At 40.7% G+C, this 19229-nt stretch overlaps 1 protein-coding gene across 49 annotated transcripts in view; it reads right to left on the reverse strand.

Annotated features, from left to right (window-relative positions):
• ANK2 (ankyrin 2) overlaps positions 1-19229 on the reverse strand; it is a 540585-nt gene that overhangs the window by 218911 nt on the left and 302445 nt on the right. For all 49 annotated transcript variants that reach the window (XM_063458296.1, XM_063458304.1, XM_063458330.1 and 46 more), the window contains exon 2: positions 15287-15388. In XM_063458296.1, coding sequence (XP_063314366.1) covers positions 15287-15388 — 102 coding nt within the window. The remainder of the gene's footprint in view (positions 1-15286; positions 15389-19229) is intronic.

Raw genomic sequence — 19229 nt, forward strand, 5'->3', positions numbered from 1 at the left:
ATGTTAGTATTGTACTCTTGCGTATGCGTGAGAGTACACCGCTGACTTTGGCTCCTGGCAGATTGAGCAGAAGAAGATGGTGGCATCATCGATGGAGAGATTAGCAAAAAAACTACTACCCCTGCGCCCTGGGGCCACCGCAATCTGAATAGAGCAGTCACCATCTAGGGTCTTTGCAAAATATTCAAAGAACCCAGAAGGTGACTATCGCTTTAACATGTTTTATTAACCTGTTGTGTTCCAAACAGAGAATGATATCCGTGTTTGGTTCTCTAAACATGTTCAAATCAGACATTCGGGCCACAAATGTATATGTGTTGTGTCATCAATTGTTTTCAGCTATTTTGTTTTTACAGTTCTTATTTGTCCTATAATTGGTGTAATTAATGAATTAGGAATGGTTAACATTGCTTATAGACATTATCAAGTCATGGGAGGTGCTGTGATGTACACTTATTTTGCAGTTTTGATTAATGGTTAGAAAAGTGTTTTCATTGTCTTTTTAAGCTGTTTTTTGGTGTTGATATCACAGTATAAATGTGTCTGATGGTTCCATTAAAAAATGGAAGCTCTGCCTTTTCTTAAGCATAGGAAAAATACATAAGACAAAGTAGTCCCTACTTTTTCTCTCTTTTGACTGGGGTGGAATTTCAGGGCAATTTCAACACCGTGTTTATGAGCATATCATAAAGATTTTATATTTATGAATTGCTGATTTATTTTTGGGTGGTGGGTGGCAAAGCCACTTCAAATAATATCTTCACCTCTGCAAATTGTAACTTCGATCTTGTTGTAAACACTTACAGGTCAATTCGCTTAAGTGAGAATTCAATGTGATGCAAAGTGATTTTTTTTTTATTTAAGGCCCAAATAGCTAAGCAGGAAACATTCTTCAAGTCAGCTATGCTTTCAGCTCAGCTATTCTGGCCTTAAATTTGACATTTACTTTCAATTCTCACCTTGGTAAATAACCATGTTATAGTCAGAAGAACATTGACCGTAGATTGTAATTTACCGGTATTTGTTTATCTCTAAAACACTATTTACTAGCTAAATGAGTGTGTCTAAAACGCAAAAATTAAACCATTACTTCACATAGGATATCTTATGGACAGATTTATTTTACAAGATTACTATAATTGGGCCATAACAATATAAAAGATTTACTAATTTGTTGGCACTTGAGAATTTCATTCTGTGAAGACTGTGCTGCACATAAACTATCAATTTGATAAAAAAACAAAAAACAGCCAATAACATGTAACTAAAGGAAATAAGCATATTTTTAAGTCACTGAAGGTACCATTAACGTCATTACTCAGAGTGCCTCTGTCTGCCCCCACAGGCTCAAAATAGCACTTAATGAATGAACGCTATTAACAGATGCTCTACATTTCATTTACACAGCTCCTTTCAACTGTTAAGAAAAGTTATAAATCTTAGTAATTAAGAAACTTCTACTCAAAGCAATCAAATCTGTAATATGGAATAATACCATAAAAATTGCAACCACAGGAGGTTATTCACTAAACAGCAATTTGCAGTAAAAATATATAATATTTAATTAAGATCAGCTATTTTCTCCTAAATTTTTCATTCGTTTTCAATTCACTACTTTTAAGAAAATTATAGCATCTTCACAAAAAAATTTACATTTATATTTGAATATAAATAAATAGCATTAGCAAACAAAGTAATAAATGTGCTTTAGACATTCGCTGCAAGGGCTAACATAGAATAAGGCTGGTAAGAGATGCAGTCACATTCGCTGCAAGGGCTAACATAGAATAAGGCTGGTAAGAGATGCAGTTACATTCCCTACAAGGGCTAACATAGAATAAGGCTGGTAAGAGATGCAGTTACATTCCCTACAAGGGCTAACATAGAATAAGGCTGCTAAGAGATGCAGTTAAATTCCCTACAAGGGCTAACATAGAATAAGGCTGGTAAGAGATGCAGTTACATTCGCTACAAGGGCTAGCATAGAATAAGGCTGGTAAGAGATGCAGTTACATTCGCTACAAGGGCTAACATAGAATAAGGCCGGTAAGAGATGCAGTTACATTCCCTACAAGGGCTGGCATAGAATAAGGCTGGTAAGAGATGCAGTTACATTCGCTACAAGGGCTAACATAGAATAAGGCTGGTAAAAGATGCAGTTACATTCGCTACAAGGGCTAACATAGAATAATGTGATCATACCACCAGCGCCTATCCATAGAGCAGTACCTCTGCTCTATCTTTGTGAGTATTATTTTATTTCCTCTACTACTCTCTTAACCTATCACAATTGAGAGCAGTATTGCTGCTTTTTATTTTTCTATATTGGAGCCCTGGATCACCAGACGGTGCTGACGGACGTATTGCCGCTACAAATCCTATAAGCGGGGATTATACCGCTGTACGCTATCCACACCAGAGCTGGCCATAGCTCCCTCAAATGTGAGTTTTTTACCTCTTCTTATCTGCACACTGAACCACATCAAAATTGAGAGCACTATTGTCGCTTTCTGTCTTTCTTTTCCGAGTTCTGGACTACCAGACGGTGTTGACGGAGACCCCCTCCCTACATATCCCATAAGCGGGGATTATACCGCTGTACGCAATCCACACCAGAGCTGGCCATAGCTCTCTTGAATGTGAGTTCTCTACATTTTGTTACCAATCACACCCTTTACTTTCATACTATACCATTAGTCGCCACTACCTCTCTTGTATTTACATATACGGAACGGTCTACACTAGACGCATCCACAGAGGAACTATATCAAGTATCCTAGATCATCTATTGGCACCCTAGCAATACTTTACTGGACTATCTACCCTTAATTGGCGCAGCCCTTCCATATCTTTTTGTATCTATCCACCGAAGGACCCGAGGGTTTTTCCTTCATTTGGGTTGCTGCCTACCTTGACTAATTTTGTGATTACTAGCACTGAATTCTTTTTGTGTTTATCTAACATACAATAAGGCTGGTAAGAGATGCAGTTACATTCCCTACAAGGGCTGGCATAGAATAGGGCTGGTAAAAGATGCAGTTACATTTGCTACAAGGGCTAACATAGAATAAGGCTGGTAAGAGATGCAGTTACATTTCCTACAAGGGCTAACATAGAATAAGGCTGCTAAGAGATGCAGTTACATTCCCTACAAGGGCTAACATAGAATAAGGCTGGTAAGAGATGCAGTTACATTTCCTACAAGGGCTAACATAGAATAAGGCTGGTAAAAGATGCAGTTACATTTGCTACAAGGGCTAACATAGAATAAGGCTGGTAAGAGATGCAGTTACATTTCCTACAAGGGCTAACATAGAATAAGGCTGGTAAGAGATGCAGTTACATTCCCTACAAGGGCTAACATAGAATAAGGCTGCTAAGAGATGCAGTTACATTCCCTACAAGGGCTAACATAGAATAAGGCTGGTAAGAGATGCAGTTACATTTCCTACAAGGGCTAACATAGAATAAGGCTGGTAAGAGATGCAGTTACATTCCCTACAAGAGCTAACATAGAATAAGGCTGGTAAGAGATGCAGTTACATTCCCTACAAGGGCTAACATAGAATAAGGCTGGTAAGAGATGCAGTTACATTCGCTACAAGGGCTAACATAGAATAAGGCTGCTAAGAGATGCAGTTACATTCCCTACAAGGGCTAACATAGAATAAGGCTGGTAAGAGATGCAGTTACATTTCCTACAAGGGCTAACATAGAATAAGGCTGGTAAAAGATGCAGTTACATTTGCTACAAGGGCTAGCATAGAATAAGGCTGGTAAGAGATGCAGTTACATTCCCTACAAGAGCTAACATAGAATAAGGCTGGTAAGAGATGCAGTTACATTCCCTACAAGGGCTAACATAGAATAAGGCTGGTAAGAGATGCAGTTACATTCGCTACAAGGGCTAACATAGAATAAGGCTGCTAAGAGATGCAGTTACATTCCCTACAAGGGCTAACATAGAATAAGGCTGGTAAGAGATGCAGTTTCATTTCCTACAAGGGCTAACATAGAATAAGGCTGGTAAAAGATGCAGTTACATTTGCTACAAGGGCTAGCATAGAATAAGGCTGGTAAGAGATGCAGTTACATTCGCTACAAGGGCTAACATAGAATAAGGCTGCTAAGAGATGCAGTTACATTCGCTACAAGGGCTAACATAGAATAAGGCTGCTAAGAGATGCAGTTACATTTCCTACAAGGGCTAACATAGAATAAGGCTGCTAAGAGATGCAGTTACATTCCCTACAAGGGCTAACATAGAATAAGGCTGCTAAGAGATGCAGTTACATTCGCTACAAGGGCTAACATAGAATAAGGCTGCTAAGAGATGCAGTTACATTTCCTACAAGGGCTAACATAGAATAAGGCTGGTAAGAGATGCAGTTACATTCCCTACAAGGGCTAACATAGAATAAGGCTGCTAAGAGATGCAGTTACATTCGCTACAAGGGCTAACATAGAATAAGGCTGGTAAGAGATGCAGTTACATTCGCTACAAGGGCTAACATAGAATAAGGCTGGTAAGAGATGCAGTTACATTCGCTACAAGGGCTAACATAGAATAAGGCTGGTAAGAGATGCAGTTACATTCGCTACAAGGGCTAACAAAGAATAAGGCTGGTAAGAGATGAAGTGATGCGGTTACATTTGCTACTCTCAATATTTCCTAAACCTGAAGTGGCACAATGGGATATTTCCCAACGGACTGCACAGTATCTGGGGGCTGGACTGACAGCCAGACTATGATAGGAATGTATGATAAACCTGAAGGCTTTTTAAGTGCCTGTATGGTAAGTTGACACTGCGCTCATGACATTCATAACACATGCCTAATGTTTTTGGTGTCAATGGAACCATGGGTGGGTAGGCAGAGATCTACCTAATTTTTCCACCTTGCTGTTCATTTTATTTTATTCACTAAAAAAAGGTATTAGTTAGTTTCTGCCCCATACCAAATATGTTGGCCTCCCTAGGTACTACTAATGTTAGAAACAGGACTAACCAAAAAAATGAGAGAAAACCCATATTAAAAAAATCCCAGAAAGGGAATGTTAAAATGTAATTGTGAATTATGTATCTAGAAGCTGAATGCTACATTTAATTACTGAAATCAGTGCCAGTGATCAATAAACTATGTGACTGCACACAAAAAAAATAATACTTATACCTAGCAACCAAACCCTCTAGTAAAAGTACCTGAAATGTTTTAAAATGATTTCTTGATAACAATCACTGTTCCCTTCTTCAACACTTCTTCATCAGAAGTGCACATAACATACAGCAACAATGGAAGTCCTATGGACCCGTTCTACAGCTTCTGTCTACTCTAGATTCATTTGATGAACTGATTCCTGATGCTCCTAAAGTGGCCTCTACCTACCAGTGAAAGGAAACAAGAATGGTCTCAACTAGGAAACAAAGTAAGATTGTAAAAGGGAAAACTGAGGCAAATGGAAACTTTGCAAGACTTCAAAGATTCCAAGGTATGAATGATAGAAGACATATTCAGAACAGTTGATTTGGTGACTGATCTGGTACCAGAGTGGATATTCTATATTCTATTTGCATTAAAGGGACACTGTAGGCACCCAGACCACTTCTGCCCATTGGAGTGGTCTGGGTGCCAACTCCCACTACTCTTAACCCTGCAAGTGTAATTATTGCAGTTTTTTATAAACTGCAATAATTACCTTGCAGGGTTTAACTCCACCTCTAGTGGCTGTCTACTAGACAGCCACTAGAGGGCACTTCCGTGTACATAGCACAGGAAACCCGTGCTAGAGCGTCGCTGGACGTCCTCACGCTGTGTGAGGACCTCCAGCATCGCTCAATTCCCCATAGGAAAGCATTGAAAAGCATTTTCAATGCTTTCCTATGGAGAGCTCTAATGCGCATGCGCGGCATTGCCGCGCATGCGCATTAGGTCTGCTCAGCCGGCGGGCGGGATCAGTCTCACCCACCGGCTGACGTAATCACTGGGAGAAGCGGCGGCGAGCAGAAACCACTGCCGAGGGACATCGGCGGGGTCTCAGGTAAGTGACCTGAATGGTTTTCACCCCTTCAGCTACCAGGGGATGGGTGGTGGGAGGGAGAGGGGACCTGCAGTGCCAGGAAAACGGATTGCTTTCCTGGCACTGGAGTTTCCCTTTAAGTGCCAGACAGGTCACACAAGTGTATGGGCTTCAAGTTCTCTCTCATTTCTTTTTTTGTTTGTTTTTTTGAGTGTGGTATCGGGTTGCCAGTTTGCTAAACTAAGGTCATTTGGTGATGTAAACTCGGGATTACCAGTGAATAGGTATTTAAATAACATAATACTAAGTAAACAATTCAACAAATGTATAAAGGCAGGAAGATAGTTTCTACAGCCAAATATCCTGCACGAATTTTGAGTTTAGTGATAGTTTAAAGTGGCACTGTCATGCCGAACTTACCTTTCCTCTTCTCCCCCTCTCTCAGGATCTGTTATTATTTTCTTCCTGTCTTCTTTAGTTTTCTTAAAAATCATAGGACATAGGACTCTTTGTCTTATGGAGGATTTCTCCGCTTGACCAGCTCAGACCAGCGGAGGAGCAAAGTGTGCTTCATTTCCACTGGTCAGAGCAATTTTCCCATAATCCTTACCTTTCCTCTGTGTTCCCGCGATGCTTCCTGTCATTTTAGACGAAACTGCCGAATTGCGTTCTAACTGAATGAGAACAGTATGTTCGTTTGTTTTAGAATGCAATTCGGCACTTTGTTCGGATCGGAATTTAATTCGAATGAATGAAACTCCGATCCTATTCATCGCTATACCGCGAGTAGGGGCATGTCTAGTAAGCAGTGAGCAACCTGTGGCTGCTCACTGTAAAAAAAAACAAAAAAAACCTATTGCCCCCCACCCCTAAACGACGGGTGGGGGCCCTAAAGTAAAATAAGGGTGAGGGGCCCTAAAGTAAAATTTTTTAGGGTGAGGGGGGTAGGTAGGGGCATTTTATTTGGGTGGGGGGTGGGTGACTAGGGGCTTGGGGACCCCTAGTCACCTTAATGGGGGGGGGAATTTACTTAGTGCCCCCACCCGCCGCCCAGGGGTGGGGGCGGGTGGAGGACAGTAGGTCCCCCCCCATTATCATTATGGCCCCCACCCAACGCCCAGGGGTGGGGGACGGGGGGGGGAGGACAGTAGGTTCCCCCCCCCTTATTACTATTATTCGGTGTTTGTTTGTTCGTTTGATTTTTTATATTCATTCATTCGTCTGTCTGATGAATAAATGAATAGGTGAAATTCCCGTTCGCATGTCCAGGTGTTTCACTGGGCATGTGCGGGAATCTCACAGTCTATCTAGTGTGGGCAGATGACGTGTCCCACAGGGACATCATCTACCCACACAAAGATGGCGGCGCCCTGAATATAGATCGGGGCAGAAAATAAAGAATAAAAAATAGGTAATGTGGGGTGCTTAGCGGCATTTGGGGGTGAGTAGGGGGTAGATTGGATGTAGTGGAGGCGGGATGGGGGTTTAAAAAAAAACAGGATACTGCATGACAGTGCCGCTTTAATAAAATGTGGCTGACCCAATACAATGAGAGAGTTTAAAAACCCAGCAAAATAAAGATAACATGTTTGTACTTGTTATGTAGGCAATATAATCTAAATTCAATAAAAATCAGTTTCAGATAATAAAATAAGGACAGACTCTGATGACATGTTATTGTTGACAATATAACAAATTGAGACTAATTGCTTCATGTGGTGGAATACAAAGATCAGTATGGGTATAATTAAAGGAACACTCCACACTTTTAGCAAGTTAAAGTTATCTTTATGTGTGAAGAGAGTGTCCTCTTTTTTTATTTTACAAAAAGTGCAGATTTAAATAGAAATTGTCACTTTTATAAAGTAGCCTTATTACTCCCTTTCTGGCTTTTAAGTAGACAGCAGGCCCTGTTACTTCCTGGTTTAGTTAGCTCAGTGGAGCTGAACTCAAGAAGCAGCAATTGTCCAGAGCACCTGCATTGGAAAGACTTCTCATTTTGCTAGATTTGGAAGCCTGTGATTGGACAGCCACGAAAACTCTGGGAGTGGTTAGAAGGAGAGGGAATGCAAAGGCTGCAGACAAGGGAACTACAGGTTTTTAGATATACCTCAATGAAAAAAGTAAAGAGGAAATGTAATGAGGTGTAGGTTAGTGTTAGCAGTTTCAATTGGCTCATGAAGGGTACTACTGGAAGCCAGTGTAATGAATGACACAGGTGTGTGGTGTGGGAGTAGTTTTATTCATATATTATCTAAAAGCAATATATTTTGTGGCCCATGAATATCAAGCTTTTTTTTTTGTAGAATAAGAATTTTTATTTCAGTCACATAGTCTAAGTAGCTAACTTAGCTCCTTTAAATTCAAGAAACAATGTTTATATTGTTTGTTTATGTAACCGCGATCTATTTGTTCACTGGACTAGAACATTCTCACCAGCTGTTACATGCCAGTTTAAGGCCCCAACTAATGACAGTCACATATTTTCCATTGACTGCCATGGAGAGCTTTCATGGTCTTCTGTGGTCTAATTGCAGACAGGACTTCATTTTGATCCTCTGAGTAATTATCCACTGTAATTTTGAATAATAAGTGTACAATAATGTCAATAAATACATGTATAAAAGTAAATCAAAATGTGCGAGGTATGAAAAGCAGTGCTGCTGTAATAACATAAATTTACACAAATTATACACAAGGGGATCAGCTTAAAAAACAAAAAAGTGTTTCCAAACTTTGAAAATTAGTTAAAAATATTTGTCTTAAATTAAAATTATAAAGCTTTACTTACACCATATAACCATACTAACAACACCTCTCTTTTTGTGTTTTTTTTTTTGTTTGTTTGTTTTTCTGTTTGTTTTTTTGGATACAAAATATGAAGTAATTACAGCAGCAATACTATTAAAGGGATACTCAAAGCACAGGGCTCGAGTCCTGCAGGAACGCGTGGGAACGGCCTTCCTGCACTTTTTTCACACCAGGAACGCAGTTCCCCCTGCAGGCACTAACCAGGGGGCGGCAAAAAATGCCGCCCCCAAATGCACCCTGTGTTCTCCCCATTATGGGGGGGCCACCTGATGGACCTCCCAGCGGCCGCCTGTCTACCTATCAGACGCGGCGAGGGAGCTATGTTCTCCAGCTCTGCTCCCTCGCATGCTGTATTGCTGATGCCGGAAGCTGGAATATGATGTCATATTCCAGCTCCTGGCATCAGTAGACAGCCCGTGAGGGAGCAGAGCTTGGAGAACATGGCTCCCTTTTCCGCGTCTGATTAGAATAGCTGCAGCCCCACTGGACCCCAGGGACCCATCCATGCCAGCTTTCCCAACAGGTAGGGCAGGGAGGGTGGGAAATGTTAATTATAATAATATTAATAATTTGTATGTATGTCTGTTCTGCCAGTGTGTGTCAGTGAATGCGTGTCTGTCAGAGTGTGTGCTTAAAGGGACACTATAGGCACCCAGACAACTTCAGCTCATTGAAGTGGTCTGGGTGCAGTGTCCCAGTCCCCTTAAACATGCAAGTGTAATTATTGGGACTTTCGGGTGGTTAGGTGACCAAAAGTCGCCTAACTGATGCTGGACGTCCTCACGCTGTGCATGAGGACATCCAGCATCTGCTAAATACCCATAGGATTTTAACCCCTTCAGAGTTGAGTGGGGGAGGGGAGTACACGAGGGAGGGGGGCACTATAGGGAATTATAGTGCCAGGAAAACAGCTTGTTTTCCTGGCACTATAGAATTCCTTTAAAAAGAGCAGGAAAAGGAGTCTAAAGAGGAAGGAGGTGCGCCCTTGACAGGAAGGGGTGGTAAATTTAGATTAGGGGGGTGCCCAGGTTTAATCATGCTGTTTACTGTTAAACAGCGACGGGCCCTAATGTAAAATAATGGGGGGACCTATTGTCCTCCCCCCTGGCTCCCACCCCTGAGGGGTGGGTGGGGGCCCTAAATACTAATAAGGGGGTGGGCCTAATGTCCTCTCACCTGGCCCCCACCCCTGAGCGGTGGGTGGGGGCCCTAAATACTAATAGGGGGTGGACCTAATGTCCTCCCCCTGGTCCCCACCCCTGAGCGGTGGGTGGGGGCCCTACAGTAAAATATGGGGGGGGCCTAATGTCCTCCCCCTGGCCCCCACCCCTGAGCGGTGGGTGGGGGCCCTAAATACTAATAGGGGGTGGACCTAATGTCCTCCCCCTGGTCCCCACCCCTGAGCGGTGGGTGGGGGCCCTACAGTAAAATATGGGGGGGACCTAATGTCCTCCCCCCTGGGCCCCACCCTTGAGCGGTGGGTGGGGGCCCTAAATACTAATAAGGGGGGGTCCTAATGTCCTCCCCCTTGCCCCCACCCTTGAGCGGCGGGTGGGGGCCCTAAATACCAATAGGGGGGACCTATTGTCCTCCCCCCGGCCCCCACCCCTGAGCGGCGGGTGGGGGCCCTAAAAAAAATGTCCCCAAACCCCTAGTCAACCCCTCCCCCCAAATAAAATTATCCCCCTACCTACCCCCCTCACCCTAAAAATAATGAGGGGGGACCTTTAACTAAGTACCTGTAAAAAAACACACACAAAAAAAAAAAACTTACCATTTGATGTTTTCTTTCTTCTAAAATCTTCTTTTTTCAGCCCCAAAAAAGGGCAAATTAAAAACCATAATAACCGACGCAATTAAAAAAACAACAAAACAGCGCAAAAAAGAAAAAAATGCATCTTCACCCGGCGAGGGCTCTGCGCAAAATGAGCTCTGCAGGGCGGGGGAAAGCTTATAAAGCCTTGCCCCGCCCTGCAATTAGACTCAGAGCACTCTGATTGGTGGGTTTAAGCCATCCAATCAGAGTGCTCTGACAGGTAAATAAAGAGACTGACAGGTAAGTCTCTACATTTACCTGTCACATCACTCTGATTGGTTGGTTTGAAATCCACCAGAGTGCTCTCTGTCATTTTACACAGCGTGGGAAAGTTATTTGGAATTTTCCCACGCTGTGTAATTTGACTCATAACACTCTGATTGGTGGATTGGTGGAGTGTTATGAGTCATCAACTAATACGGCTAATCCAATCTACACTAATATATATATTTATGAATATAAAACACCAAAACCACAGCACATCATGTACAGTAGTATAAATAACATAATGGTGATTTGGGCTGCAGCTTCACGCCATTTTTTTGTCAATCAAAATGTTTGGATGTCTGCTGGCAGAATACTACAGGAGGAAGGCAGCAGGCAAGAACTGAAAAGGGCTTTGCTAAACCAGCACTGTATGAGTTTGTGCTTGGGCTGGTGGCCCATAAACTCAAAGCTTTCCCGACTAGAACTAGTCCACTGGGATATGTCCGGGGATTTGAGATATGCGAGTTCTGTCTGCAAACGAAAAGTTGCCAGCCCTCCCCTGGCTGTTACTGTGAACTAAAATGGGTCGCAAAAACAATAGTTCCCCTCTGTCCCTGAGGAAATGTTCATGAATGCCTTTGGCAGCCTCAAAGAGAACATTAGAGAACCTCACCTTGTATTACAGCTGTGAAAAGCAAACTGCAAACCCTAACAAGCCATTCCTGGAATTCTGCTGTAGTACACGTGTACCTCATATTACTTGGCATCACATATTGTTAGGGAGGGAAGAGGGTGGCAGATTCAATAGTTGTAAACCATGGGGAAAAAAACGATTGTAAAATAAATAATACCTTCCAAGTGAAAAAGTATAATAAGAACAGCAAAAGAATTCAGGGATTCCATTCCTTAAAGGAACATTCTAAACATCATAACCACTACACTTAGCAATTATTTGACTTCTGACTTCTTGGGATCCACTGGGGAGTTTTTGTGCTTGGCGTGTTCCTTTAAAAATGTTGAATGTTGGATCAAGTTGGATCACAAGGATAGAACAATTTCATTACTAATGGAAAAAAAACTGTATTTGAAGTCAATACGACTTATTTATTTTTACTCCTTCAAGGTAACATTATAATTTATGTTATAGGCTTATAATTATCATGAAAAGCACGAGAAAGCAACAGTTTTTTGCATGAAAAAAAAATAGTCCCACCCCTTGTTTTCTTCTTCTAGTACAAACAAAAAGACTGCACTATAACAACTTCAATAAGATGAAGTTGTTAAAGTGCCTAGATTGTTTTTTTAACCTCATTGGGCATGCAAGACCTGGTTTTTAACAAATCTGCTACTTAGTTGAAATTAGCTCACTAGTGACAGAATATCAATTGAGCAGCAATTGGTCAGATAACAGTAAAGTCAGACCCAATGGTCAACTCACCCATATATAAAAAAAAAAGTGACATTTAAAAAAAAAAATCTATAAAAAAAAAAAAAAAAATCAATAAGTTAAATGGAATACATATTTCAAAAATGGAGAAATAAAATGTAATATTATAAATATCTGTGTTTTTTTCATTTTTCCCTCATGAACGTTTTAGGAAGAAACATTTTGGTGCTTGAAATCATTGAGTCGGCGGTTGTTTAATGAAGTCATGGGTTGAACTTAAACCTCTTTACTTCTTGATTGGTAAAGTAACTATTACTTTATTATTAGGTTTGCCTAATATTTAGGTTATTAGGTTTACCTAAAGGACATTCAGACCAAACATTTCTATGGGATGGTTTGCTTACAAAAAACAAGCTTCCATTGCTCATGAGTGAAGTTTATTTGCAGACTTGGCACTTATAATGTGTCAAACCCACCAGACTGTAGCTTTCTGAAATGCTTCAGACCACAAAGGATTTCATTGAATGAACACTTCAAGCCATGTACAGCACAGAGCAGATATTAATGAAGACTAAGGAGATGTTTCTAAGATCTTCATCCAAACCTTAATATAGTGGTCTTGGGGCAAAAAGCCACTCCCAAGAAAAGGCAGTGTTTACTTTGCTTCCCAATGCTACCTCTAGTGGCTGTCACTTGGACAAGCACTAGAAGGAGTTCCTGGATGAGGAGCTTCAAAAATTGCAAAACTGGGGGGCGGGGCCAAGCCAGCAAGGGGTGCAGTCGCATGAAAGCTGGGCTCCCGTTGTAATAATCGATCATCCACAAAAACTTGCTGAAATAGAGCTAAATAATCAACCGGGACATGCCACCTGAACTCAGGAGGACCTGGTGATCAGCCTGATACTTTAAACGAGCACTCTGGAGGTCGGGAGCTTAAGATGTCTAGGTGGGGCATACACGCAACGGAGATGGAGAGAGACGGCCGCTCTCCCTGTCAACAGACCGGAGACGCAGCCCCACGGATACCGTGCTCCCGCCTCTTTCCCCCCCCCCGGACCGGTGGGGGTTATCCCGGTCCAACCCTGAGAGGACACACATGGGCTGAAGTGCAAAAGAAAGTAGCGGGAGAGCCGAGAGACGAGAAGCGGCCCGACAATATGGCTGCCGCCACGTGCGCTCAACACACAACAATACCAGACCTCATGTCCAAACTAGAGGCAATACTAGCCACGTTCTGGAGACAAATGGTAGCTAAGAAGAAGCAACAAACGGAGGAGCACAGACTGATCAGACACTCACCCAGGGTACTGCAGACGCACTCCCCTCATAGGCGCAGACTCCCTCACGCTGATAGACCCAGACAATGGCGCCGAAAACGAAGAAGAATCCGGCAGACACGCATACCCAAGCGACAGACCGCACCAAAAACAAAATACCGCCAAGAAAAAGACACTCACCTCAAACCACACAGCCCACCAATCTGGCTAGCGGAGGGGACCCTCATGGTGCAACACCCAATACAGTGATGGGACGGTGCAGGGCCGAAGAAATGCAGGCAACACTCTCTGAGGCTACTCCATTCACCTTGCTTAGATGGAAATCCGCGAATGGACACACTACTGGGCACTCTACAGACGCAACTGCGAGACTCTGTGACATCCCGACAGGGCGTCGGCTGACACCCGGCAATGAGCGGACGAAGATAACCCAGTGGGTTGCAGAGACCGTACTGTCTTATTCTTGTATTTTGTTTAGGCTCATAGCCAGTATTATGCCCTAATTAGTCCCCGTGTATTTAGCCAGGTTTTGAAAGGGTACACAGCAGGAGCGATTCACACAAGGTGAAAGTGGCCTCACGGGATCCCTCCTGTGACCCTAACATATGCACTCGGTACGAGCCTTTAGTGCACCCAACCCTCCGAGGCCCACCATAAAAGCAACTCTCACTTTCACTAGCGAGCCCCATGTGAACCACTGGGTACAAACGAAGAGCCTATCAATATAATTGTGGTGGCTGAGGTCTAATATTAATATATGCTTTTACCATGTGTGTTGTGGGCTTGATAAGTGCAGCTCAATCCTGCACGCACTGACTACCCTGTTCCTCCATCCAGCAACACGATCTTAACAGTTACATGCCTAAGTTTTATAGTGTAATAGCCAATGTCTCCAAACATACCCTATATGTGTGTTTCCCCGGGCCATCCCTCACGTTCCACCTCTAGTCCCAAACATGTTATTAATTTAAAGGCAAAGCTCTAATGTCAATCCATATAGTATGACTCAAACAACCCTAATGTTTTCTTGTTAAGCGACAATATATGCATCAATCTGTTTGTTTTAAAAAAAAAAAAAAAATATGTGCAGTACTATCGCATGCCACAGTCTTATGCTTATTGTAAAGTCTGTATTCACTGTTGTGACATGCCAAGCCTGCCTGTTAAACTTTTGCACAGCAAAAATAAAGAAATAAAAAATAAAAATTAAAAAAATTAAAAAAAATTGCAGAACCGACATTCAGCATTTCCAAGCTTTGCAAAGAGTTTACAAACACTCCCCACAGAAATGCATTGAGTCAATGTATCTCTATGAGTAGCTGCTCATTGATGCATTGTGGCGGTTCTAGTGTATGCATTGGGAAGCATTGGGAGGCTAGTGTGATCTCAGCCAGTGTAGGCAGGTGCAACCTGGGCATGACCAGTGTGCCAAAGGAAATAAATTGGGGGGCCAATAATCTGAATAGTTCGAATAACACTCTAGCGTTAGGAATATATGTTTGTATTTCTAAGGCTAGAAGGTTCCTTTAATAAATTTGAGGCAATTTGTCATTTGATTGATATGTTTTTATGTTTCTGTAGTTTTATAGGTGTTAGAATATTGATGATGTGATCGATGTTCTATTGAATGCTAACATCATAAGAAACTAGCTACCAGTAGAGAGATGTGGCAAATTAACCATTCTACATATGATAAGTAAATCACACATTGAAAACAATATTCCCAAAGGACCACAGTTTGTAAACACAAACAACAAATACTTGATTGTACCTGGTTACAAGTGTTGATGTCTATTCCTCCTTTCAGGTATTCCACTACTTTATCCACATTACCAGCTCGAGCAGCTTTCAGGAAACTCGCATTGCTTTCCGACTGTAAGAGAACAAAATAGTGTTATTGGTTATCTTAGTAGATGTGACATGGCAGACTAAGCAATTTATTTTATTTAAATGTATATATACAATCTCGATCAGTGGTTATCAACCAGTATACTGTGGCACACCACAAAATTGCCACAATGACTTTAGTGCTGTAAAAGGCTAAATGAAGTCCTTAGTATATATGGTTTTAGATAATATATTAATATATTATTTTTTATTATTTAAAAATGTGATTACCATCAAACTAATAGTTAGAACTTGTATGTAAATTTAGCATGAAATATGCATACTAAAATAAGGCCGCAATTATCATCTTAAAGCCAGATCTATAAAAGGCAGGGAACCTTCGTTCTCCAATAGGTTATATTGTACTTTTCAGTCAGTAAAATGCGGTTTGTTGTAGCAGGTAAATCTATGTCTGAGTTGAAAATATTAGGCATTTGGCCAAAAGTTAGACCTCTTAAGCAAAGGTATATAACCCTGTTAGGATAGTTATGCCATTTATATTTTGCTTATTATATCATGTTGAGTTTGTTAAGTGGATCTACAATAATATATATCATGATATAATAAGCAAAATATATTTATATTTAACAGTGTTAACCCCTTCAGGACGGAGTCAATAGTGCACGTTCTGATCAAAACAAAACGTAAACAAAATCTGGAATTAGCGCTATATGTCTGTTCAACCGTAATTCACCGCTGTCACATTAAGTGCACCCACACTTATTATATATCATTTTGTTCAGGAGAAACAGGGCTTTAATTTATCATTAACTATTCATATATGGAACATAATTTATTATGAATAAAATTTTTAAAAAATGTGAGAAAATAAGATTTTTTTTTAAAATTTGCATTTCCGCCTGACATTTTAGCTGTGAATGTTATAATACTGTTAGGTTTTACTGCAAAAAAAAAAAAAGCACATATTTGGAATCAGCGATGTCTCACGAGTACAACAGTACCCCCCCTTAACAGGTTTTATGGTGTTTTGAAAAGTTACAGGGTCAAATATAGAACGTTCCATTTTCAAATAGAAATTTGCCAGATTGGTAATGTTACCTTTGAGACAGTGTGGTAGCCCAGGAATGAGAATTACCCCCATAATGGCAATCCATTTGAAAAAGTAAACAACCCAAGGTATTGAAAGTGGGGTATGTTTAGTCTTTTTTAGTAGCCACTTAGTCACAAACACTGGCCAAATTTAGCGTTCATATTTGTTTTTGTGTGAAAAAAAAATGAAATGCAAACCTTATATGTGACTCTCTAACTTTCCAAAACACCATAAAACCTGTACATGGGGGATACTGTTATTCTCGAGAGACTTCACTAAACACAAATATTAGGGTTTTAAAACAGTAAAACATATTACAACAATAATATAGTCCATAAAGGTGCCGTTTGTTTGTAAAAAAATGCAAACAAAATTCAATTTACTTAAAATATCATCGTTGTAATACAATTTACCAGTTTGAAACACTAATATTTGAGTTCAGCGAAGTCTCCTGAGTAAAACAGTACCCCCTATGTACAGGTTTTATGGTGTCTTGGAGAGTTACAGGGTCAAATATAGTGCTTGCGAATTACATTCTCTGCACTTTCTCCCTGTGTTGTCATGCATGTCAATCAAATCACATAATTATGTTAAAATATTACTTAAATATACACGTAGAATTTTTATATACATATATCTATTTAAAGTCTACGTGTACACTTATGTAGTTATTTATGTAATTATATATATTTATCTGTATACATATATTTGCGGTTATTTGTATTTTATATATAGATAGATATATATAGAATGTCATTCTAAGTGTATTTTGTTACCTATATATATATTAATAACAAAATACAGTTAGAATGAAATTACATATGAATATATAATTTATTTTAAATTTTGTTTCAATATTTTATTTATTTATTATTGTAATTATATATATATATATATATATATATATATATATATATATATAACGTCATTCTAAGTGTATTTTAATACTAATATATGTACTTATATTAGTATTAAAATACACTTTGTATGACGTTACATATATATAATTTTTTTTATTCTTCCCACCTGACATTTTAGACAGTCCTCCTGCTGACAGATCCACAGCCAGCTATAGGGGGCCATGTGATTGCTCTTTGAGAGCGAACACATGGCCCCCAGGGGCTTCTTTTGCCATGGGAGGGCTGCCTGGGCTGTCAGGCAGTCCTCCCAAAGCGGAGCGCCGGTAAGGTGAGTATACCGGGCGCTCCAGGGCTCAAAGCAGTTACGGCGTTCTATGCCGCCGCAACGGCTTTAAAACCCATTAAATGCGGGACGGCACAGAACGCCGTAACGGCACTAAGGGGTTAAAAAAAAAAAAAAAAAATTAAAAAAACAAACCAAAAAAAACAAACATTTATATCACCAATAATCTAATTTAAAAAAGATTATGTAGACTTGCAGTGAAAATCATCAGAGACTTTTGACATCTTTGCAAATAAGTGGAACGAACAGGGCCAAGCATTGTGTGATGATTTGTGAGTTTGTCACAGTGTATAAAATGCAGCAATTATGGAAAAACTGCAAATCATGTTTACCCCACAGGCACTCAAGGGATTAGGATTGCATTAGCCTTACGTAACAGTTACCTGCAGAAAATCTACATGTTAGTGGTTATGCACAAGAGTGAACATTGTGTATGTGCTTGCATCAGACACCAGTCTGGCTAATGTCTCTGTCAGAGGGGTTAATCTCTGTATGTGCAGTATTTCAAAGCAAAGTGTTGCAAATACAGACACCATGACCACTTTAAACCAATAAAGTGGTCATGGTGCTTGCAGTAACCTCTTAAAGCAGCGGTGGGGAACCTTCGACCCTCCAGATGTTTTAGACTACATCTCTCATAATGCTCTTACAGCCATAATACTGGCAAAGCATCCAGGGAATATAGTCCAAAACATGTGGAGGGCCGAAGGCTCCCCATCCCTGGCTTAAAGGGTAGCAAAAACATCTGTGTTTAGTTTTTCCTCAGATATTTAGTTTAAAGGGACACTATAGTCACCCAGACCACTTCAGCTCAATGAAGAAAGAAACTGCTATGTTTACATTTGAGGTTAAGCCAGCTAGAAGACAGCCACTAGAGGCGCATCTGTGGCATATTATGCCAGCATCGCGCAGAGCGTCCATAGGAAAGCATTAAGAAATGCTTTCCTATGGACACTTTGAATGCACACGCGGCACTTGACGCGCATGCGCATTTAGCTTCGCTGACGTCAGACGGGGGAGCTGACGTCGGCAGGGGAGGAGAGGTCACCAGCGCCGGAATAAGCGCTGGAATAAGGCAGGCTGCTGAAGGGGTTTTAACCCCTTCAGCACCACGGGAGGGGGACCCTGAGGGTGGAGGCACCCTCAGGGTACTACAGTGTCAGGAAAACCGCTTTGTTTTCCTGACACTATAATGATCCCTTAATGTTTTCTTGTTAGGCATCTTGTTCAAAATTATAATGTTAAATATACTTCAAGTTTCTTCTGTACATGTGCAATGTAAAGTAAAAAATATGCACCAGATACATATATAAAAATGTTATTTCCAATCTTGCTCACTGGATATAATAAAAAACATTAGTCGTTAAAGGTTAACAGAAAATCCTTTTTTCAAGCTGCTGTTATTTTTTCACATCCCCACTACTCACCACTAAAAACAAGCAGAAGGAAAATATATGCATGTTTTCTCCGTGGGTACATATCTAATACAAAAGTGAAAAGTATTCCTGTAAATGAAACGTTTACTAAATACTTTGTAGCAAGTACATTGTTTTAGATCTCTCAGTTTTATACT

Source organism: Pelobates fuscus, chromosome 6, assembly GCF_036172605.1.
Source record: "Pelobates fuscus isolate aPelFus1 chromosome 6, aPelFus1.pri, whole genome shotgun sequence".
Classification (NCBI taxonomy): Eukaryota; Metazoa; Chordata; class Amphibia; order Anura; family Pelobatidae; genus Pelobates; species Pelobates fuscus.